Below are 25088 nucleotides of genomic sequence, written 5' to 3' on the forward strand. Positions count from 1 at the left end.
AATTCCTTTGTGATTTATTTATGTTTATTATGTTTATTATTACAATATCTAATTAACTGATTTATTATGAAAATTAAATGAGTCAATATGTATAAGGAGCTTAGAACACTGCCTGGCACGTAGTAAGGTCTGTGAAAGTGTTGAACTCATCACCATCATCATCACCATCATCATCAGGATCAATATCACTACTTAGACCTGGGAGAGGCAGCTCCCTCCGATCTCATCAAAGAAGGCATAGTCTTCTATCTTGTCAGAAGATAGAAGACTATGCCCTCAACAGCACCTCTGTAATAAAAACAAGAGAGCTTTCTCTTAGAGGGTTCCACTATGTAACTTACATGTAACTTATGTAACTATGTAACTTATACATAAGTCTTATAGGGTTCCACTCATAACATTAATCCCCACAACGGTGGGGGTTGGGGGGTGGGGAGGAACACAGGCATGAGGCCCAAACAACAGGATTTAAGAACCTGGTTTTAAGATTAACCCCAGGATTGGTAAAATGTTTCTATCATATTTACTGGATAGTAAATATTTTAGGTTTCACTGGCTCTGAGGTCTCTGTTGCAACTACTCAGCTGACATTGTAGTGAACAGCAGTCACAGACGATAAGTGCGTATGTACATGGCTGTGTTCTAATACAAATTTATTTACAAAAACAGGCAGCAGGCCAGATTTGGCCCACAGGCCATCGTTTACCAATCCCCTACCTAATCCAATTGAAGACTAGGCTGCCTTAGAGAGGAGGTTCCTAAGTTTTCAGGTTACACAGGTTCCTTTGAGAATCTGATGAAACCAGGGTCCCTCTCCCAGAGAGGTATTGACAAAACTTGGCAAATATCTTGGGAGGTTTTTGGACTGCTGCCATCCAGTGGTGGTAACAGAAGCTGCATTGTGGGGTGCTAAGAAAAGAATGGGAGATGGTGGTGGGGGAGTAGAGCAGGAATGAAATGTCTTTTTCCTTATATTTGGTTATTGGGGTGGGCTGAGGATCGAGGAAAATGTGTGTGGTGGTGGTTTTATACTTTAGTTTCTTTTTGTTGTTTTTATGAAGGCCTAAGGAGAAGGGACCAGTAGAAAGCGAGGGTATGGCTGTAGGAGAAGAGAAGATAGCACTTAGGGTAGAGGAGAGAAGAGTCCCAAAACAGACCTTGAAAAGTAGATACCTCATTCCTTAAAAGACAAGGGAAGGCAGTGTAATTGAATGAGTTCACCCTTGATGGTCTTGGCTTCCCTAAGAGGAAAGTGAATTGTTGGGTGCAGGGGATCGAGAGTTGGATGACCTTGATTCTGGCCAGATACAAGTAGACAATACGAAAAGGAACAAAAATGGTCTTTTTCCCTCTTCACATCAGGAAGGTCTGATATTAACAGGGCCACTGGATAAGGATGTATAGAACAGCTTCATAGCCAAGCTGGGCTTTCATTCCCAAAGCCATCAGCTGTGGCTCAGAGAGGAATCTGCTAGGAGGAAGAGGTTCTCTATTGTCTTCACATAAACACCCCAGATGGGCTTCCAGACACATAAAGTATCACCTCATGGGTCAACAACTCATAATTAAGAAGTTATCTTTATTTTACTGTCTCCCGATACTCTTTATATGGGTTTTTGAAACTAGAATGTTCAAATGGATTATAGCCTGATACCTTCTTCTCTTTTCTGTTTGGCAGAAAATATCACTAGTCTGACTGACAAACATCTGGACCCAGTCAGGGAAAATCTGGGAAAGCAATGGAAAAACTGTGCCCGTAAGCTGGGCTTCACTGAACCTCAGATTGATGAAATTGACCATGACTATGAGCGAGATGGACTAAAAGAAAAGGTTTACCAGATGCTCCAAAAGTGGCAGATGAGGGAAGGCAATAAGGGGGCCACAGTGGGAAAGCTGGCCTATGCGCTCCACCAGTGTTCAAGAATAGACCTCCTGAACTATTTGGTACGTATCAGCCAGAGCTAACTCCTGGAGGGGCTATGGCAGCATGAGGTCATCTCCTCGCCAGTAAGTAACCCACTGAAAGTGTGCTGCCTCCGATCCTGCAGAATTCTTTCCTCACTGATATAGGTTCTCTGCATGAAAATCTCCCGCATTCCATAGCTGGAGAATGGGAAAGAAATCTACAGCAAACAGCTTACTAACCGGGAAGACCTATTAATGGCCAAGGCCCAATCCAGAAAGAAGCCTAATTGGGTTTTGAAAGAGAGAGAGATGTTTGAGAAAGATAATTTTCTTTCAGTTCATTCCATAACCTTCAACAACACCATTCATTTACTTTTCTGGAGTTTTGTTCCAGCAAGAAAAAAAAAAAAAAAATTCAGGGGACACAAACAAAGTCAACCTTCTTATTTTATGCTCTCTTTTCCATATAGACTCCTGTTATAACCAAAGTATAGTGAAATTGTGAGTTCTCTTCAACTAGGGTTTTTTTTTTTTTTTGGTTATGTTTGTTTGTTTGTTTTTGTATTCTAGCCACAGTTCATTCCAAAACTATAAGATCTTTTAACTTCAGTATCAAATGTTGTGTCAGGTAGTACAGGCTTCAAGAATTACATATAGTCTCCACTCCATAAATTAACTGAAGGGATTTTCAGTACTAAAACAGAAAAAAAATAATAGAGAACAAAAATATCAGAATTTTCCAATGGCTGTTGCAAGGAATTGCTACTAATTGTGGTGACTACATCAATTCTTAATGAAGTGTTTAAGTTCTTTCCTAGCATTCTGATACTTTCCTAACTTGTGTGCCCTGCGAAAGGAGCATGTATGTATTGATCTCTTCATACCTGGTTGTGACTAGAGCCTCAGGGCTGATCACTGTCGAGCAGCTTCCTCAGATTACCCCAGGATATTGTAGAAATATTTTCATTTTTTTCTGTGAGCACCTGTGATGTTTAAAAAAAAAAAAAAAAAAAGGGTGCTTCAAAGCCTGATAATTGTGCCCCTAACACTCAACCTTTCAAAGCCCACTCGATACTCAGACCGGAAGACTAGAAGACTGAAGGCAAGCAAACCATTCAGTATCATTGCCTGCACGTGGCTAAACAGAGAGGGTGTGTCATTGTCATTGTGCTCAGCCCTTCCAGGAAGGAGGGAGTGATGAATGCAGTATGGTGCCTTGGGATATCCGAATAGATTCTACGGTCTGGTGGTCTGATAACAATTTTGTGGTTCTGATTCTAAAATCCCGCTAGCCCCAGCTGACAAACACATACTCACACACACACACACACACACACCTACACTTGAAGTGGGACAGAATTTCTTAACTTTGCACTATTGGCATCTTGGGCCAGATAATTCTTTGTTGTGGGGGCTGTCCTGAGCACTGTAGGATCCGGATGCCTGAAAGTGTCCTCTACCCACTAGAAGCCAATAGTGCCATTCTTCCCTCCTCCTGTCCTGGGTTGGGACAAGCCAAAATGTCTCGAGACATTGTGAATGCTCCTTGGAAGCGCCCAGTTGCCCCAGCTGAGAAGAGCACTGCTACAAAGTAATGAAGCTCAGTCTCTTATCCATACATATCCAGGCCCACTACTTTGTTGCCACATAGCATTAGGTCATGTAGACCAAAACAAAAATTGGATGGAGTCAGTCCCAGGCTTTGTTAGAGAGGAGTGGGTGGATGACTGCTTTTCTACATGTATCCCTTGTACCTCTGTCCTAAGTGTCTAAATTCTCTAAATTCCAAAGCAATTGGATGATCAAGTTTAGAGGCAAAAATGGTATTTTTAATGGACTTTTAAAAATAAAATTTTGTACCTCAAATACTGAAATGATGTGTTTGTATAAATGAAACCGTTTGGGCTTCTTCACTTAGGTTGGCATTTCCTATATGTATGCTCCGTTTCGCCCTCCTCTGTTAGCAGGCAAGAGGAAGCTGATAGTAAAAAGAGAAGTTTCTGGACAGCTTTTTGGATCTCAGGATGAAATCACACTGCCTTGAGAGCCTGCAGCCCCACTGTCTTTCAAACACAGTCGGAAGGCTTTCCTTTAGCCCCCACTGTCTTAAAACTGGGCTGAAAAGAGCCAAATTTGTATCTGAAGAGTTTCAATACAAGAAAATCAGTTGGGCAGAAAATTAATTAAGTGAGATGACACAGACTACAAAATGAGAAAGAAGACTATCCATACTTGGCTTCAGAAAAGATACTCACACCCTAAGGTTTCTACTGGTAAATAATGCTCACTTCCAACTCTTAAAATCTTGTGCAGTCAGTGGATTTTCCACTTGGTTATGCTTACAATATGTGTTTGGGGTCCATCATATGACATTAGATCTTCCAGAATAGTTCTTTCTTTCTCAGAAAATGTTTACTTTTTATTTTTTTAATTTAAATATTTTTATAATTTTAAATTTTAAATATTTTTTTTAATTTTAAATATTTTTTTAAAAATATATTTTTTATTTATTTGACAGAGAACTAGCAAGAGCAGGAACACAAACAGGGAGTGGGAGAGGGAGAAGCAGGCTTCCCATCAAGCAGGGAGCCCAATGTGGGGCTCCATCCCAGGACCCTGGGATCATAACCTGAGCTGAAGGCAGATGCTTGGACTGAGCCACCAAGGCGCCCCCAGAAAATGTTTTAAATCGTATTTCTATATACATTTTAATGTATCTTATTTATAAAGGTTTTTCTCTTACAATAATAGAAATAAAAGTAGGTATTTACTAAGATAAATGACTTAGCCAGTTGCAGATAAAAATGGGCTATGTCAGCAGCAGGCTGTGACCCTACAATGGAAGACAAGCTCAACCTGACTTTTTGTAAAAACTTCCTTGCCAGGAATGTGCAGTGGTAGATGATATTGTTAATATTGGTTTCTCGCCATACAAGTGTAACCATGTCAACAAGATTATTTTAGTCACATCTGTTCTTGTTGGATTAAAAAAAAAAAAAATCTACTAACTGCCAAAACTGATTTTAATACATCACGGTTTAAATTTCAAGTTTATTTTAACCCATTAGGTTTTAGTGTTTTAAGAGTAAGAAGTGAAAGATTAATGATTTTTACCCATTGCAGTCAGGCAGGGTTAATGTGCAATTTCACTGCAAGGGACTTAAGTCAAGAAAACAACAACAAAAGAACAAATCAAAGCAAAACTAGGTGTCTATTTGGTCAAGATTTTAGAAGTATCTGATCACAAAGAAATAATCATTGAAGTCCTAATGTTATTCCAGTGAGTTCCATAACATAACAATCCAGGTACAGGTTGTGGAGCCAAGCAGGCTTAAAATCTCTGCTACTCTTTTGCTGGGTACAGAGGGCCTGCTTCCTAACCTCTCTTAGCCTCAATTTTCTCTTCTAGAAATAGAGCAATAAAGTTGATGTGAGGACCAAAATAATGCATCATAAGGTGCCGGCACAAAGTTATTTTTAAAACTATATGATAGTGGGGCACCTGGGTGGCTCAGTGGGTTAAAGCCTCTGCCTTCGGCTTAGGTCATGATCCCGGGGTTCTGGGATCAAGCCCCTCATCGGGCTCTCTGCTCAGTGGGGAGCCTGCTTCCTCCTCTCTCTCTGCCTATCTCTCTGCCTACTTGTGATCTCTGTCTGTCAAATAAATAAATAAAATCTTAAAAAAAAAACTGTACAACAGTGTTATGCATAAAGGACTAGTTCTCAAGTATGCACTTAAAAATCAACTGTGGGGGCGCCTGGGTGGCTCAGTGGGTTAAGCCATTGCCTTCGGCTCAGGTCATGATCTCAGGGTCCTGGGATCGAGTCCCGCATCGTGCTCTCTGCTCAGCAGGGAGCCTGCTTCCCTCTCTCTCTCTGCCTGCCTCTCTGCCTACTTGTGATTTCTCTCTGTCAAATAAATAAATGGAAAATCTTTAAAAAAAAAAAATCAACTGTGACACCAATAACCTAAAGCCTCACAGTGCTACCACTTTTGCTTCTCGGTAGGGTAACATGTTAAAATTGTATAATTGTTTTTACTCTCATGATCTCTGACCAGAAATCCCAAATCAACATCTCGGGAAAAAATAAGGAATTGTTGACCCACCAAAGGTTTCTAAAGTCAGATGATAGTAGACAGCTGAAATTATTTCTCTTCTATGCGGGAAATTGATGTGACACATTAATGTTGAGAGAATATTTTTGCATAATCCATTTGTAGGCTAGCCTTGTCTTTATTGCTCAAGAAACTCAAATGGCCAGTGAGGATACTGCTCTTACAACAGCGGGGTCTTGTGGAGGATAAAGAATGCCATGTGCAAGGAAGCTATTGCTATCCTGAATAATTGGAGCCAAGGATAAACAGTGATGGTGAAACTGCCAGTTATTTCCAGTTTTTTCTCCACTGAATTGTGAATGCAGGCAATGTTTTATAACCTTTAGAAAGCTTGAATTATATGATCTGAAGAAGAAAAACACTTTGTGATAAAATACTAATAAAATTTACCATCTTAAGTGGATAGTTAAGTGGCATTAAGTACACTCACATCATCTTGCTACTACCACCATTTCCATTTCCAGAACGCCTCTCATCTTACAAAACTGAAACTCTGCACCCATTAGACACTAACTCCCCATTCTCCCGTCCCCACCAACCCTTGGCAAGCCACCTTTCTACTTTGTCTCTCTGAATTTGCCTACTCCAGTTACCTCATACACATGAAATCATACAGTATTGGTCCTTTTATGACTGGCGTATTCACTTAGCATCATGTCTCAATGTTCATCCATATTATGGCGTATGTCAGAATTTCCAACCATTTTAAAGAATAGTATTCCATTATATGTATACACACATTTATACCTTCATCCCTCCATTGACATTCGGGTTGCTTTCCGCCTTTTCGCTGTTGTGAATAACGCTATGACCATGGGTGTATAAATATCTTTGAGACACTGTTTTCAATTCTTGAGGGTATATAACCAGCAGTGGAATTCCTGGATCTTATGGCAGTTCTGGGTATAATTTTTTGAGGACCCACCATACTGCTTTCCATTGCCACTGCACCATTTTACATGGTGCACAGTGTTCCAATTTCTCCACATCATCGCCAATACTTATTATTTTCTGGATTTTCTTCCTTTTTTTTTTTTTTTTTTGTAATAGCTATACCAATGGGTGTGAGATGAAGAAAAATTTTATGAAGGAAAATTTTAATCCCAACATTCTTAGAAACAAATGCATTTCACCCCACCGATAGCAGCCAGCCTGAGCACCCCCCTTTCTCCACCCACCCCTCCCGAGCCCCGCCTTGCCTGGCCGCCGGCCTCCCGCTCCCCGAGATGGGCGGAACGGATGGATGCGGGCTCGCCTCCTTGAAGGGGCGGGTCACCGTGGCAACGAGTAAGGTAGAGCCGACTCGGACGCGCTCCTCGTGAGCCAGAGCTGGCACCCCGAGGGAAGACGATCTGTGTTGTAGTATCCGTGGGACCCAGAGTCCAGTTTCTGTCAAGGGTCAGGAATAACCCAGTGGGCTACGCGGCCGAGCACCACGGAGGGACAAGACTTAGACTGGCGAAATGTCACCAATGAGAGCATGTCCCGGCAGAAGTCCCTGCGCATGCGTGTTCCCGGGCAGCCAAACGGAGCGGTCTTCGGCGCATGCGTGTTTCCTAGCGACTACGCGAGTGGGGCGGGGCTCAGGCAGCAAGTGGGGCGGGGCGCAGGCTTGCTCCCCCGCGGGGCAGCCGAGGCTTCCCAGGGCCGTGGGTGGATCCCGGCGCAGGCGTCCTGCGCGCCTGGCGCCACCTGTGAGCATGGCTGCGACGCTAAACAGTCAGGTTTTGCGGAGGCTGCGGATTCTCCTGTCGGCTCTGAAGCCCGGGAACCAGGTCTCGCGTGCCAGGCCAGCAGCCGCGTTCGGGTAATGGTACCCGCTTCCCTCCGGGAGCCGGCGCGGTCTGGTCCAAGTTCTGCGGGGCGGGGGGGAGAGGAGCGCGCTAGCCTGGGGGCAGGCTGGGCGGTGCAGGTGGCGGTCTGGAGCGCCGCGTCTCCGCCATCTGGCTTTTACCCTGCGACCGGGAGCCTGCCCGAGGTGGGTGCGCGGGAGGCGGTGGAGCTAACCTCCACCTCTGCGCCTCCGGGACTGAGCCCTTCAGCCATGCATCGGCTTCAGTTCTGTGACTCGGGAGCTTTAAAGGACTTGGGTGATGGAGTTCAAGCCCTTCACTGTGCCTACCAAAGAGACCCAGGGAGGTAACGTAATTTGCTTTTAGCCGCAGACACTCTCACGCCAGAGATTAGAAATCCAGACGCTTCATTCTTATTCGATGCTCTGTCCAGTCTCTTCACACCTTCATGGCTCTGATCTCTCATGCTTCTTATATAAAAAACCAGCCTGAGAATGTCCGTGACCTATTAGCTCTCATAGTCACGGGTCTCGGGTCCGAAGTCTTCGAGTCGTCTTTTTTTTTTTTTTTTTCCTTTTTCTTTCTTTTGCTGATTTTGAATTTTAAGGTGCAAAAGAATCCCCCCTGAGCGCCTGGGAAAATTCAGAATCCTTGGCCTGACTCTGAGGTTCCGATGTAGCCAGAAAGGCCAAGAATCTGCCTTTTTTTCTTTTCTGACTCCCTGTCCCCCATCCTCACATACACTTCGAGACAAAACAAAACAAAACTAGATTAATCTCTGGCTTACTGTCTTAAAAATGGGTGCCCTTGGTCCCAGGAGATACTAAGCAGAAAATGTGGCTAGAGCAGCGTGAGGCTTACTCTACTTTATTCCCTGCACACCTACTCTACACTACACACATGGGTACACGGGGCATGTATGCAGTTAACTGGTGAGGGGTCAGTTCTGTTTATAACTAGGAAAAGCCAGATCCCAAATGGGTACCTGGCATTTAGAACTTCGGTTGATCCAATGGGGAAGCGTCTCATTTGAAATTTTAATTTGGAAGGAGAAGGGAAAAATCTGACCAGCTTTAAATTTTTATGTTGTGATCAACTAGTCCCTGAGTTTCATATTTGATTTAAGTTCTTTTTTATTATTATTTTATAACTTTTAGACTTTCAGGACTGTCTTAATACAGGTGGGAAAAAATAGGCCAGTGTTCACAGCTGTGTAAATCAACATTGAAAAGTGGCAATTTATCCAGTTTCCTATTTGGAGAAAGAGATTGAAATAAGATTACTATATACCAATACCCAAGTTAAGATAGGTTAGTTAATGGTTGCAGGAAGGCCCCATCGATTCAGTGCAAATCATTCTTCGCATAACTCTGAAAGACAGGTTTCTCTGGATTTTGAACTGCCATTTTGTAAATGCAGTTGCAACTTGATATTACATGTAATCAGAGGAAACCAGCAGTGGTATCGGTCTCCCTGAAATGAAGCTGCAGCCCAATACAAGGAGGAGAAAACACCCCTTTAAGACCTTTGCTTCTGAACAGCCAGTACCCATCCTACACTTGAGTTGTGTTCCGGAAGCTTGTTTTGTCTGTGTTTTGGAGCTCTGACTCTTTTTTATTATCTGTGACTCTCTTTTTTAGTTTGTAGTCTGTAAACTGGTTTGTTCCGGGACCAGGTTAAAAAATAATAATAATAAAATAAATAATAATAATAATAAAATTTTAAAGAAAAAGCCTTTCGTACCTGCAGTTGTATATGGAGTACAGTTCTAGTATTGATGATTTGCAGAACCTAACAACTTGCCAGAAGAAAAATGTCTTCTGAGTTCAACCTTGGGATGCTCTGCCTAAGAACCAGAGACCCTCCTTTCCCTGGCACCTGCCACCACCTTCTTTGTGCTGGCAATCAGGGTAGGTGGGGCCCCTTTGGAAGACTTTGTTCACCCATGAGGTAACAAGAGCATGGAGTCTGGTCTTTTTTTTTTTTTTAAGATTTTATTTATTTATTTGTCAGAGAGAGAGCGAGCGAGAGCGAGCACAGGCAGACAGAGTGGAAAGCAGAGTCAGAGGGATAAGCAGGCTCCCTGCGGAGCAAGGAGTCCGATGTGGGACTCGATCCCAGGACGCTGGGATCATGACCTGAGCCGAAGGCAGCCACCCAACCAACTGAGCCACCCAGGCGTCCCTGGAGTCTGGTCTTTTACGTGGCTCGTTGCCACTTCTAGCTGCGCAACTTTGAGCAAGTTACTTAACTTCTCTAAGCCTAGTGCCTTGCAGTTTTGTTCTGAGCATTGGAGACAATAAATGTAAAGGGCCTGGAATATAATAAGAATTCACTAATTGGTAGCTGCAGTTAGCACTGATATAGATTTGACTATCTTAGTAGTAATGCAGTGTAAAAGGTCCAAAGTAAGTCATCAAAATTCTTTTAATTCCAAGCCCTAGGGGTAGCTGCTACTCTGTTGTAGCTGATGGTTACTTTGGAATAAGTATACAAAATAATTAGCTGAACATAAGATAAACACAGAACATGTAGGACTTTCAGAGTGAGGATGTGTCGTATTAATTGCCTCCATTTTTATTTCTTTTTTTTTTTAAAGATTTTATTTATTTGACAGACAGATCACTAGTAGGCGGAGAAGCAGGCAGAGAGAGGAAGGAAAGCAGGCTCCCTGCTGAGCAGAGAGCCCAATACAGGGCTTGATCCCAGGATCCTGGGATCATGACCTGAGCTGAAGGCAGAGGCTTTAACCCACTGAACCACCCAGGTGCCCCTCCATTTTTATTTCTAAGCAAAGGCAAAATGCCAAAGGTGCTGATGTCAGACACTTAGGTATAAATTACCAGTAATGTGACTGGGGCCAGTTGTTGAAACACTCTAATCCTCAGGTTTATCAACGATAAAATTAGGGTAAGTGTAATGTACATCACACGGCAAAACAAATGAGATAAGTAAGCTCTTAATAGAGTTGGTTACTGAGCTTAAGTAATGAAACTAAGTGTTAGTTTGTTTTCCCCAAGTTGTTAGATTCTTAAAGGAAACTTTCCTTCTTGGAAGGGAGTTAAGGCCCCCTCGGTCAAGGAGTTATTATCATTGTATTGCTTGTGACCTCTGTCCCATTCACATAATTGCTTATCCAGCTAACCAGAGAAAGAGAGTCAAAGAATAGAAGATAAGGCGATTCTAGATGAGTATGCCCTCCTACAGGCTGTTTTTATTTTTATTTTTTTAAAGATTTTATTTATTTGACAGAGATCACAAGTAGGCAGAGAGAGAAGAGGAAGCAGGCTCCCTGCTGAGGAGAGCCCCCGATGTGGGGCTCGATCCCAAAACGCTGGGATCATGACCTGAGCCGAAGGCAGGGGCTTTAACCCACTGAGCCACCCAGGTACCCCTAAAGCTCCATTTTTATGCTCCGAGTTAGTGAACTAATTACTAGCAGGGAGAAAGTGGTGGTAAAGATGGATGGACACCCCGAAGGAAATATTCATTTTTGGTCTTTAAATTTTCTGAAGTTTTGTATCCTCTTTCCTGTGTGACAGTTTGGGAAATTTGGTCTCTTGATTGTGGGTCAAGTAATAATGCACATTTCAGGGCCACTGAAGCCTGGTCTCTCCGTAGCCAGATTTTCTATCAACAGACACATAAAATGAGGCCTGACATACTGTCTAAGAGCCCCTTGCTAAGCTGGAGAGAAGAATGCTTCCCTCATTTCAGTGTTCTATTGATGATAAATAAATCATTCAGTAAATGATTTGATAACTATTTTTTTAATTCAGCAACTTTTTTTAAAATAAAATTTTTTTCTTGCATTTGAAATTGATTTGCTTTGATTTACTTTTGTTCATAAACACTTCCCTGTCCTGTTTCCCTAACCTGGAGATCCATGAAAGGTTGTTGATAGCCTCCATTAAACCCGTGGTGTGGGCTGATATGACAGTGGGGCAGGTACCTCTGGTATGGGGACACATAGGATGTTGATGACAAGGCACTAGGGACATGTTATTTTTCCTTAGCCTAGCTGCGGACCTCTTCAGCATTCAGCCCAAACCTTGCTCCCTGTCTGACTCCACACTCCTGTCAGGCTGAACATTGCCTTGTCCCCACATAAATATGTCCTTTGCTCTGGGCCTTCGATCATGCTATTTCTTCTTCCAGAAAAACTCTCCACACCATATTTTTTTCAAAATTTTACTCCTTTTGGAAGTTCAACTCAAATGCTACTTCTTTCACTCTTCTCCAGTTACCTCTGCTACCCCATATGGTCTCTGTCTTTCTTCTAAAACTATCTTCAAAGTCTTCTGCCTTAGTAACCTCCCTGACATTGAGTTCCTATTAAGCCAAATTCTAGACCACATGGTTTTGTTTTTGCCTTCATCTTGGGCAACGAAAAGATGGGATGGGGATAATTGGGGGGTAAATTTTGGAATGGGGAACCAAAACACAAATACAGCAAAACGCAAAGGGAGGTTAGAGGTTTTTTTGCATTAGAGACTTTGGAATGATCATGAAAGCTGAAGGAAAGGATGCCTATTATGGCAGTGCCCTTGCCGGAGACCCGAACACTTGCAGACAGGGAGAGTCAGCAGTGTCCAGCCACAAAATCCTACTGTCTTGGATGTTGAGAAAGATGCCGTGGGGAGTGGGGTTCCTCTCATTGTATGTGCCATCTTCCCTGCACAACAGGATTCCTATATGCATGTCCTTGAATGTGGCAAGGAAGGGGAACCCCTCAAAAATCTTAGGACACGAGGTGCAACAAAGACACACAACATCGCTAACATTAGCCATGTGAATACAGGTCATCTCTAGCTAGTTGCTACCTCATTCCTGGGTGGTGAATATGGGAAATCCTACTAACTAGTTCTAGCCATGCTCGTTGTGCTCCTGGCCTCGGTCATCACCTTCTCTCCCTGGTGGTTTGCAGAGGGAATCTCTTGTCTCTTTATCTTCTCTCCCGCTAGACTGTGGGCAAAAATGAATATGTCAATTAATGTTTGCAGAGGTGAATCTTTATTCTCGGAGTATTATTTGCCTTTATCTGGATCCTAGAGCCACCTTAACAGTGAAAATGAATGACTCCGAAGAACTTGGCAGTGTCAGTATGATAGCACTGTTGCTCAGTGGATTTATTATTGCTCTTCATGATTTTTCTGTAGATAAGGAGCATATAGTTATGTCAGGCTTTATTACCACCCAATTCTGTTACTTTTGCAGAAATTGTGTTAAGACTTAATGTACCCGTATACAACACATTTGTTTCTGCATTCTCATTTGAAACTGGTGATGAGAGGAAACCAAAAGAGGAAAGAGAACCTCATTTTTTAAAAGAAGTTTTTATTTATTTGAGAGAGAGAGAGAGAGCATGAATGGGGGGAGGGGCAAAGGGAGAAGCAGACTTCCCGCTGAGCAGGGAGCCCAATGCAGGGCTCAATCCCAGGACCCTGGGTCATGACCTGAGCCAAAGGCAAATGCTTAACTCACTGAGCTACCCAGGCGCCGAGGACCTCATTTTTTAAAAAATGCTTCATTTCTGTAAGCATTTATTTCATTTCATTACAGTCAGGTAATAGGGGTAGAAAATACATAAAGAAAAGGGGGGCAGTGGTTAATTTAAATTCCTTAACATTCTGCCAGGAGAAGAGGAGCACCTCCTTCCAGCATCTGTCCTGGCATGCCAAAATGTCCTTTCCGCACGTCACCCAGCCACCTGGGAAATCCGTGGGGAGGCTTTTAGAGCCTGATTCAGGAGTCTTGTGTGTGCTTATTGCTATGTATCCCTGCATAGTCATTCTGGAGGTTCTGGAAGAGCCGCAGAGGAGAGGTTCATCAGAGCTGTACCCTTGATGTGGTCGGTACACGCATCAGTCCAAACAGACCTGGGCACACTCCTATGCCAGTATGTCCAGTTAGATACTATGTCATGGGTGGTGTTGGGCTAAGGAGGGTCAGCAGCCCAGGGAGCACTCTTGACACGGAAGGTTATGGACCCCCGTGTTTAATCATCAACACACATATTGCAACATGTTAAAAACCAGGCCGGCCGTAGCAGGGCAGACAGGCATTCCCTCCAAGAGCCCTGCAGTGACTGGCCAGAGAACACGACAAGCCATATGCCTAAAGGACTGCCTAGGGACCAAGGCCTTCTCTGTGGACTCCTGAGATCAGACTTGCCCCAAGGAACACTGCCATGCAGCAGAAGTCCCAGGCCACCCCTCTAGATCTGCAAAGGTCCTGACCAGTGACTCCAGGCTCTATGTCCTGGTTGCTCAACCTTGCATGTCATTGAGTGAAGCTCGTGTCCGCCTGCATTCTTGGCACCACTGGCTTCCAGCTCACCAAGTGTGAGCCCTTGAGGGTGTATGGCTATTGATTTCAGCAACCTTTCAGTACTGTCATAGGGTAAGCCCCGGGCTGGCGGTGTAGGGCATTCAAACATGAAGGCATAGTTCAGACCTGCAGTCTAGTGAGTGGTCCCCTGTTAGGTTTGGGAAACTTAAGCACAAATCAAAGGAATCCAAGAAGACTGAGAAGGGTACTGGAGGTGACTCGGGTATAGGTAAGGGCGGTTTGTTCACATTATGTTTATACTGCTAAGTAATCTTTCTTTGGGGGTGGGATTTTTCTCTTGCAGCACCTCAGTAACCTCTGCCAAAGTGGCTGTGAATGGTGTCCATTTGCATTATCAGCAGACGGGAGAGGGAGAACATGCAGTCCTCCTGCTTCCTGGAATGCTGGGTCTGGAAGTTTTTTAATGGAATTTGTGTGCTGTGTAGTCTATGATGCATTCCCGTTATTAGATGCCAAATATTGATTATTGATTTTAGTGCTTTGTTAAATGCTTTAATATTTGCTACAAATTTAAGTGACAGAAAAGAAAGGTAACTTTCTACTATATGTATTCTTTATTCCCTTAAATACCCGGGTGTTGTTTTTTTTTTTTCATGCAGTTACACCCTGTAGTTACCTATAATTTGGGAGGATGACAGGAGTCAAGGAGAAGGGTGTGGGCAGAAGGGATCGACTAACTAGATGAGCTACTGACCAACCATCCCAGTGAGCCTGGAATTGAGGGATTCCAGGATGCAAGACTGCCAGTGCTAGAAGGTGGATTAATCCCCTTGTTGCAGTTGATTGTATGCTCAATTAAAATAAGAGCTAAGAGCAAGACTTAATTTAAAGCTTTTTGGAAATCGAAATTAGATTGACATGAATGGAGCATAGTAAAGCCAACTGGATCTCGATTTTATTTTCCAGATAAGTAATTTACCTGTATCCAGCTCAGGGAGATAATGTTCAGTGATTCCAGGACACTCAAATTTGGTTTTAAGGCTTTTGGTATTGTTTTAATTTAGTTAAAGAATACCAATATATATTATTTCCTTGTGATTTATTTTCTTGTAAAAGTTAAATGCTAAAATGCCTTTCCAAACTTATATACACACATGTGTGTGTGTGTAGAAGACATATATATGTGCAAAAACATATGTATACTATGTATATATGTATGAAACATTGTATACACATACAATGTATGTATTATAGCAACATTGTAGCAATGTGATACACATCTAAGTTTTGTTATTTTTTTTCAAGTAGGCTCCATACCTTGCGTGGAGCCCAACACAGGACTTGATCTCACAAACAGGTCAAGACCTGAACTGAGATCCAGAGTTGGACATTAAACTAACTGAACCACCCAGACACCCTCTCCATTTATATTTTTGCCTTAGGTTTTCTGATATTTACCTGATATTCAGAAAGGTAGATCTTCCCAGAAAGAATGGTGGTCCTTGATATTGTTAAATACCATCTTAAAAGACATTTTGTAATAATAACTACTTTATCAAGCAAGATGTTTAGTATCTGTGTGTGGCCTGAGCTACAAGCCCTTACCAGCTAAGCAGACTTTAAAAACAAAATGCTGACTCGCCCCTGGACTGGGCTCCTTAGAACCTTCCACGCCACACATGGTAGGTGTTTGCACACAGTGGCCATGACCTCGTGGGCAGGCTGGGAACTGCCAGTCAGCTCCACCACAGCCTCAAGAACGGGGTTCTACTTGTTAACATGCTGTTGTTTGAATGAAACAAGCGAATCCGATTACTCCCCTCCACACCCTGCCCTCCCTCTCATTTTAATGTTTTAGTTGAGTTTTCTGGTGCTTACTTATAACCAGAATATAAAATCTGCAGGGCTGTTCACATTAGCCTAGTTAAAAAAAACCTGGGAATTTAAAACTCTACTTTGAATAACTTGGATCAAATCATATAAATTCGTTGACAGATAATATTAAGATCTCTCATTTGTAACAGTCACTTTTTAAAAAGAAAAAAAAATCACCTAGAAGCATACCATATTAGTAAGTCAATTTCTATGCAGTTTCATGAATTTCTTTTTTTTTTAATTAAAAAAATTTTTTAAGGAAGATTAACTGGGAATATATCAAAAGTGCTGAAGTAATAAAGGATCAAATGAATCCTCAAAGTAGCCACTAGGAGGAGACAAAAGGCAAGTCTGAACTCTCAGGAAAGGAAGTCAGCGTCTCAGGAAATGGATTTTATTATCACAAGGCTACTTTGCTGACTGCATCCTGCTGTCCAACTTTTGAGTAGAAACTAATTACTTTGTTTTAAGATTGCAGTTGTTTCTGCTTTTACCTTAACGTGCTTGAAATAATGAAATCATTCACCTGAGGGTAACTGAGTGGCTATTTTTAGGAAGTGGAGAAACTGATTTTGGACCCCAGATCCAGAACCTGAATAAGAAGCTCTTCACAGTGGTTGCCTGGGATCCTCGAGGATATGGACATTCCAGACCCCCAGATCGAGACTTCCCAGCAGACTTTTTTGAAAGGGATGCAAAAGATGCTGTTGATTTGATGAAGGTGGGTCTCTTAGGGAAGAGCCAGAGGAGGGAGGAGGGCTGGGCATGTCTTCATCCATTTTGTTTTTGTTTTTTTTTTATTTCTGTAAGAGTAATACTGTGTAATTCCTGCAGAAAGTTCAGGGAGTTCAAATAGGTATGAATTAGGAAGTAGAAATATCCCACAATCCAACTATTTAGAGATACTCTTGCTATGACTTTAAGACTGCCTTTCCAGTCAATCTTTTTTTTTTTTTCAATCTAGTTAACATATAGTGTATTATTAATTTCAGAGGTAGAATTTAGGGATTCATCAGTTGCATAAAACACCCAGTGCTCATCACAATTGTACCCTCCGTAATGCCCATCACCCAGTCACCCCATCCTTCCACCTACCTCCCCTCCAGTGACCCTCAGTTTGTTTCCTAGAGTTAAGAGTCTCTTGTGGTTTGTCTCCCTGTCTGTTTTCATCTTATTTTATTTTTCCTTCCCTTTCCCTCTATCCATTTGTTTTGTTTCTTAAATTCCACATTTGGAATCATATAGTATATGAAATCATATAGTATTTGTCTGTATTTTGCTCAGCATAATCCCCTCTAGTTTCTTCCATGTTATTGCAAATGGCAGTGGAATAAAAAAGATTTCATTCTTTTTGATGACTGAGGGACATCCCATTGTATGTATAGACCACATCTTCTTTATCCATTCATCCATTGATAGACTTCTGGGCTCTTTTCTTATTTTGGCAATTGTGGACAATGCTGCTATAAACATTGGGGTGCGTGTGTCCCTTTGAATCACTGTGTATCCTTGAGATAAATACCTAGTAGTGTAATTGCTGGGTCGTAGGGTAGCTCTATTTTTAACTTTTTGAGGAGCCTCCATTCTGTTTTCCAGAGCAGCTGCCCCAGTTTGCATTCCCAACAACAGGACAAGAGGATTCCCCTCCAGGCAGTCTCATTACATATATAAGTACACAGTTTTGTATTGACGGCTTCATCCTTACCCATAATGTTTTTCCAAATTACTGTTCTTTGAACAATTTGTCAAGGAGATACTTCCATGTAAATAAATAATGGGTTCAAGTAAGTCTTATAATCGTCACACAGTATTCCATTGTGGGGGTGCCCTGTCTTACCTCTCTCTAATGGCAGATAAATACTCAAATTTTTAAATTGCTTTTTTGTGTGATCATAAACAGCAGTGCAGGAAACACTGTTTTATCCGTGGACATTTTTGGTCTCTTATAAACAGTGGTGTGGACACCCCTGGACCTGTCCCCTGGTGCACAGGTGTAGGAGTTCCTTGCATATCTAGGGGACAGTGCTGGGGTGTAGAAGACACAGATGTTCCTTTTACAAGATAGAGCCAAATGATTATCCATGCTACTTACAGCAATGTATAGTCCCCTCAGCATCTTGGGCTGATATTTGTTAAATCTTTCATTTTCCAAATCATTCTATTTTTACTTCGAGGCAGCATCTCTCAGATGTAATCTTAATTCAGTTTCCCTGTCGAACACGTTTTCAGAGCCTGATTGATTTAAGGATGAACATAACCTCCCCGTGACACCATTCTCCTCCACCCCGTTCTTCCCACAGTTGCAGTCAGTGGTTTTATCAGATGCGATGACTTCATTCCACCCAGTAAATATTAAGTTTCCCTCTCTAATCTGCATGACTGTTCTCAAAGCCTTCGCTCAGGCGTGGGTGTGTATGCACATGTTACTTGTCATTCCCAAGGACAGCTGATCGCCACTGCTTCCAGAGATTCTGTCCAACCAGAAGATGTGGTTCCCTCATTAATTCAAAACAATACTCTGTACTTAGGGTTTTTTTAAAAAATTAAATTTAATGAATATATACTGCATTATTAGTTTCAGAGTTACTTAGGATTTTACGATACTTATCCCAAAACTAATTTAGGAAAACACATTTGTATCATCAAATGACAGAGCCTAGCATTTTTCTTTAATTGCCAACGGCTGCTCCAAACCTCACAGCTGTATTGATTTTGATGATTGTCAGTTACGGGATTCCTTTAGCAGAGAGGAGCAGTCGGCTGTGCTATGTGTTTCGCTGTATTCCTTGCAGATGCTGAAGTTTCAGAAGGTGTCTCTGCTGGGGTGGAGTGATGGTGGCATCACCTCTCTCATTGCGGCTGCAAAATACCCATCATACATCAACAAGATGGTGATCTGGGGAGCCAATGCCTACGTGACTGATGAAGATGAGAAGATTTATCAGGGTAGGTTTCACGAGTCAGAGATGTCATGACAATGGCACCTTTGCTCTCCCCTTCTCGGGACTTAACTGCAATGTGTATTGCCAAGTCAGTCCTGTCTCATCTGCTTCCAGTTCTCAACTCTGAGTTGGAAAAGTCATGAGGTCTCAGAAAAGTCCTGCAGTTCAACCAGCCTGTGTCTTAACACTTTCCACCCAGCTGTGGGATTTGTAGAAGCGACACCTTAGTGACTCAGGAGAAGGTTCTAGAAAATCCACGTTCACATTTCCGACTACTGATAGTGAACTACAAGGAGGGAGGGCTTGATGGAAAGTGTTCTTCAGAACCTCATTTAAAATTATGGGAGCGTAAAAAGGAACATTGTATTCAAATATGAAACCTTATATTTTGATAAAGAAATTTTATGCTGTTCACATCTCATAAGGTTGTCCTTCAAGCTTATCTTTGAAGTTTTTAGAAGCAAGAGAACGGGGCCTGGCAAATTACAGCCTGTGGGCCAAATCCAGCCCATCTGTTTTTGTAAGGCTAAGCAACGATGGAGAAGACCAGTGCCGTCAGGCCTAGAGATCAAGCAGGGGTGCCCCCTCCATCCCCGTTTCCTCCTCTGCACCCAGATTTGCTGCCCAGGGCTTGTGCTGGTGGCTGCTTACACACTGGTGACTGCTGGCCATTCCCCGACACCCAGCTGTGGGATTGCAGTCAGCAAATTGGTACTTGCTTAGCCTCCAGCAGGCTGACCAAACTGAAACTTCTCAGCTCTTGGGAGAAAAGAAGGGCACATTGGAATCTGGAGGTGCCTGGGGCAATACACAAAACTCCCCTGGGCTACTGCATCACCAGCATCTGCCAGCTTGACCCACCAGGACCCTCTTCTTCAATCTGATGGCTTTTTATTATGAGTATGTTTCTACTGGATCCCAGATGGCCAGGCTCAGGCAGTTGGGGTCAAGCGGGTCAGAGGTCTCTCACCTTAAATCTACCTACCTAATACCTTTGATTTTGCCTTTTGGCTTGCAAAGCCAAAAATACTCTCTGGCCCTTGACAGAAAACATTTGCAGACCCAGGCACTTGAATATGACAAGTCTAGTTTTATTCAGCTGGTTCTGCAAGTTACCCGATTTTAGTAAGCCATGAAATGGCAGTGTTCTGTTACAGAATCTTAGTTCTTTGCACTGTTTGGGAAAGGACAGTGAACCTCTTAAATGATGAGTCTGAAGCAGTCACCCATCCTAATCAGTACTCCTGCTTGTCCTTGTTGTATCCCTACCAGGTTCAGAGGGAAGAAAATCCTGTAAAGGGAATGGAGATGCCTGTGACAATGCCTGCCTTCTCTGTCTGATAATGCTCATGTCTGGGTCATCTTAGGGTCAGCATTTGCTGGTTGTCTTTTCCCTTGAGAATTGGTCAGATTTGCTTCTTTAGGGGTTGTAGAGTTTCTTCATTTATTTATTTGTTGGTTTTGTACTTTGCTTAATTTGGGATTGTTTTTACTGTACTATGTTGTGACTCCATATCCTGTTAAAACTCTGAGCAACATATATATATATATATATATATATATATATATATATATATTTTTTTTTTTTTTTTTTTTTTTTTTGGCATGCAGTCAGCCTAGGTAGGTTCATACTGCAAATTCTGTTTAGCCTTCTGTGGGCTGTAGTTACAGCATCAGGTCCATTCTTGAAGACTGTGCTACACTTCCTTGTGTCTGCTCCACACAACCCCCACTCAGGCTATGCTGGGACGTAGGTAGTGGTTCATACGGTTGTTCAGTTCTTGACGCTTATGCTGAATGCTTTTTTGCATCTTTCCCAGGCACAGAGAACTCAGGGGTGATCCCAGGACTTGAACCATTTTATCAGTTCATATGCAGAATTAGGGACCCAGCTCCTATGACCAGAAGCACAGACTTCCCTCAGAAAGACAGGTCTCAACCTCCCCCTGATCCCCCGCTATTGTGCAGTTCATGCAACTGGAGCCATCTTTAGGGAAAAACAGCCAGAGAAAAGAGATAGAAGAAATAACAGGGATTTTGATTACTATGGTCCCCTTCTTTCTGGTACCTTCAATCAGAGAGATAGTGTTCTCTTGGGGTTTTAGGGGCCTGCCAGCCACCAGACTAGTAGTGCAGGCCCATGGACTAGAGTAGGAAGAAAGAGAGAGAGAGAGAAACAGTTTTCCTCAAGCAGGGGAGCCTGGTCCTGGTCCCTAGCTAACTCTAGGGGTCTTCTCCTGAAGTTTCGCTTTCAGCAACCCCCAGCCACATGTGTGATTCTCCCCTCACCCTGTGTCTCAAAGTTGAGACTCGAAGGAAGAAAAGGGAAATAAGAAACTCATCCCCTTTCTGGGTCGTTACTTAAGGTTTAACTGTCCAGCCTCCTGCTTTTACCCCTTTTAGTTGCTCCTTGTTCCGTCTGGAGTCCAGCTATAATCTCTGAGCTGGGGGCTCACGCCAGCTTAACCAGCACCCACACCCAAAAGATACTGGGTGCTCGCTGGAGCAGACATCTTACAGCTTCTGCTATGACTAGGGGTGATGTTCTCTAAACCACTCTTTAGCCAGACTCCTCCTGAGCCCTTGAGCCAGACTTATATCTACTGGCTGAGCACCTTCCTCCAGGTAGCCTGTAACCAGTGTGTCTGCCTTGAACTCGCTACCTCATAACTCTCGACTCTTCCCATACCCCAGCCCATAATTTTTGTCTCATGAGTGGGGTCAGGTCCCCCTGGGAGGCAACCCCTCCTTTCCTCCTGCCCACCGTTTTCCTGCTTCAGACCCTCGGCCTCTGAGGGTGGTTGGTCTTCCACAGAAGAGTCTCCTCACTAAGGCAAAAGCCTGGTCCTTGGATTCTGTGACTTAAATTCCTTCAGTGACTTCAGTGACATCCAAGCACCTGGGCCCGGCCCGCCTCGTAGCCAGCTGCTCCTTTCCCCTCAGCCTTCCTGTGCGGCTCCCACGTTGAACAGCTGCCATTCCTGAAACAGGCTTGCTCCTTTGTGCCTCTCCGCCTCGGCGTCTGCTCCCGTGCTTGCCTACGTGCCCTCCTGTCCAGCCCAGTGTCCTCACCACACACGGCTGCTTCAGCCACCATCTGAGCTCTCACGGCCCAGCGCTGAGCACCGGGTGGATGCTTGTGCCTCTCGGGCTCTGGAGCACTTCGTGCATCCTGTCACAGGGCTGATTGTCCTGGGCGCTGTCACCCTATGACACCTTTCCCTCAGTCACTACTGTGTGAACTCCACATGTTCAGTGACTCTGACTTCCCTCCTTTATGCAGACAAATCCTGAGAAGCTCCCTCTTCACCTCCAACTCCTCTTTCTGTTACTTTCTGCTGTGTTTCGACTGTGTTTTGGCTGCCCTTCCCGGCCGCCAGGCCCTTCCCTCACGCCCCACTCTTTCCCTGACTTTTGCCGGGGCTGGGAGGTGGCGTCCGACCCACCAGCCTTGTGGAACCTGGGCCTCTCTGCTGCCAAGCTCCTCGGATGCTTTATGGCCCTTCAGCTCCTTGGTCGTTCTGCGGCATTTGAAAACACACACGTGCTGTAATATTGATCCCAGCCTCCTCCTCCTCCTCCTCTTCCTCCCCCTCCCCCTCCTCCTCTTCCTCCCTCTTCTTCTTCTTTTTTTTTTTAAGATTTTATTTATTTATTTGACAGACAGAGATCACAAGTAGGCAGAGAGGCAGGCAGAGAGAGAGGGGGAAGCAGGCTCCCCGCCGAGCAGAGAGCCTGATGCGGGGCTCCATCCCAGGACCCTGAGATCATGACCTGAGCCGTAGGCAGAGGCTTAACCCACTGAGCCACCCAGGTGCCCCATGATCCCACCCTTCTTCTTGAAACTTCCTCTGGCTTGAGGTTCTCACCTCCACGTGCGCAGCTTTCCCCTTACCTCTGCCTGTTCTCTGGTTCGACACCTTCCCTGCTCTATCTGCCGGCCACCATCCAGAAAGGAGCTCTCTGTTCCTCTTCCCGTTCTTACACCCAAGAAACTGCCCTCGTCCCTTGGCGTCCTCAGACTCCCAAATTCCAGATATTCAACTTCGTGTCCATTCTTCTTACCTGGTTGCCCCACTGGCCCCTTACCTTCAGTGTGTCCGAAGTTGAAGTCATAATCGTTCCTCCACACTTGCTCCTCCTGCTGCATTTCCCACCTTGCTAAGCGACAGCCAGTTGAATGTATTTTTTCTTCTGCAAAAGAATATTTGAATTATGATGCATGGAATGGCTGCTATGAGCTCAAATTAACATAGCTACTTATGACTCAACTTGAGGCTCAGACAAGCGAAGAAACCTGTGTTGATGGCCCCACTGGGAAGTCTGCCGGTAAAGCCCAGCGTTTCATGTCTGCAGCGTCGTGTTCCCGTCCTCCGAGTTCTTCCAGCGTTCTGCTGAGCTCTGTCTGGAAGCCGTCTCACCTTTTCCGTTCCTCCTGCCAGGCCCCAGGTCCAGGCCTCCCCATCTGTCTCCACTTAGCTCCACCAGCACTTTCCAACCTGCCCTGTCTTTACTGCCTTTCACTCTACTTTCCAAACTGCTCAGATGGTAGTTTGCTAAGATGTAAATCTCATTATATCTTACTTGAAAACCCTCCAAGGTCTTACATAGCTTTCCAGTTAAGTAGAGTTCAGACTCCTCTGCTTTGCTCACAGAGTTTGAATGAGCCTGGATGCCCCGTCTTTCCAGGTCCTTCTGTGCTGCTTGGTCTCCTCTACCCCCACGTGCCCATCCTTTTCTCTGGACACCTGGAAACTCCTGACAGTAGTAGATGGCATGGCTCCCATATTTGCCTGCTGGCTTCTGTTCTCGCAGACTTAGACCTCCTCCAGGAAGCCCACCACCACTGCCACTTCCTGCCATTGCCCCTCTGAGCTCACTAACCCTCCACCATCCTCCCCAGCCTCTTCCATCACATCTATCCCACTCTTCTACAGAGGTTGTTTATAACTCTAGACGAGAAGGCTCTTGAGGGCAAGAGACCAAATCTCATTGAAATTTGTACATGCTGTGACCCACGCTCAGCCCCCTTCAAATAACGTTTACTGGATTAATTCACTAATTAATAGTGAAGGAGTTTTCTTCTGGTGCTTAGCACAAATTATGCTCAAAAAAAGAAATGTATCCATTTTGGGGGTGATACAAATTATATCTATTTTGCATCAACAAATAGTTTGATTCAAATAGTTATTTTAGGAACTTAACTGTGAAACATAATTGCTACTTATTTTTTGGTGGAAATTATGCTTTGGGGTAAAACTGGCTTCCTCTTTAAAAAAAAGTTAACAGAAGTAAGTATATAAATACATAGAATATTTTCGAGTGTTTGTTATATGCTGGGTACTGTTGTTGCCACATTTCATATGTAACTTATTTACTCTTTTTTTTAAAAGATTTTATTTATTTATTTGACAGAGAGAGAGATCACAAATAGCCAGAGAGGCAGGCAGAGAGAGAGAGGGGGAAGCAGGCTCCCTGCTGATCAGAGAGCCCAATGTGGAGCTTGATCCCAGGGTCCTGAGATCACAACTTGAGGTGAAAGCAGAGGCTTAACTCCCTGAGCCACCCAGGTGCCCCACTTATTTACTCTTTATCTCGGGTTATTATAATTCTCATATTTCAGTTGAGGAGACTGACACAGAGAGGTTAAGGAAATTAATTGCTCAGGATCACAGAGGTAGCAGGCACGAGTGCTGGATTCAGACCCAGCCAGGCTGACTTCTGAGCCTGTGTGCTTAACCACAGTTCTTGGGGTGAACATCTGCTTGCCCAGCTACTGCTGGATTTTTCTGCCCCTTGAGATTTAGATAGTAATGTCCCTAAGAGTATGAAGCCATGCCCCAGAATTTACATACTAATAGATCCCCCTCACTCTAGTGCCTGCTTTTACTAAGTTAATTCACTTGGAGAAATCTCTCGCTATCCTGAGGAGGCATTTACATGTTAGCAAGAAAAATGTCTTCACATTGAACATTAGCCAACTTGGATCTTGAAAGATCTTGGCCTTCCTGTCACAGCAGAATTTTTTTTATTTTATAAAAATATATATAATTTTGTGGAAAATGTTACACTTACAGTACAATTAATAACATTAAAATATAATAATAAAACATTGTATTATATTAAATATAGATATATTTACATTAAATATATTTGTGTATCTTA

At 43.5% G+C, this 25088-nt stretch overlaps 2 protein-coding genes across 6 annotated transcripts in view; both read left to right on the forward strand.

The window, feature by feature from the left end:
* The window catches only part of RIPK1 (receptor interacting serine/threonine kinase 1), a 47121-nt gene extending 43347 nt beyond the window's left edge, over positions 1–3774 (forward strand). For all 3 annotated transcript variants that reach the window (XM_032340972.1, XM_032340973.1, XM_032340974.1), the window contains one exon: positions 1679–3774. In XM_032340972.1, the coding sequence (XP_032196863.1) occupies positions 1679–1965 (287 nt within the window). In that variant the 3' untranslated portion in view covers positions 1966–3774. The remainder of the gene's footprint in view (positions 1–1678) is intronic.
* Positions 3775–7611: 3837 nt separating this feature from the next.
* Positions 7612–25088, forward strand: part of BPHL (biphenyl hydrolase like) — a 36459-nt gene continuing 18982 nt past the window's right edge. The window contains exons 1-4 of one of the 3 annotated variants that reach the window (XM_032340982.1): positions 7612–7829; positions 14450–14553; positions 16536–16702; positions 18774–18927. In XM_032340982.1, coding sequence (XP_032196873.1) covers positions 7723–7829; positions 14450–14553; positions 16536–16702; positions 18774–18927 — 532 coding nt within the window. In that variant the 5' untranslated portion in view covers positions 7612–7722. The other 2 variants (XM_032340981.1, XM_032340983.1) reach the window with 2 other exon arrangements.

This window comes from Mustela erminea, chromosome 4, assembly GCF_009829155.1.
Source record: "Mustela erminea isolate mMusErm1 chromosome 4, mMusErm1.Pri, whole genome shotgun sequence".
Classification (NCBI taxonomy): Eukaryota; Metazoa; Chordata; class Mammalia; order Carnivora; family Mustelidae; genus Mustela; species Mustela erminea.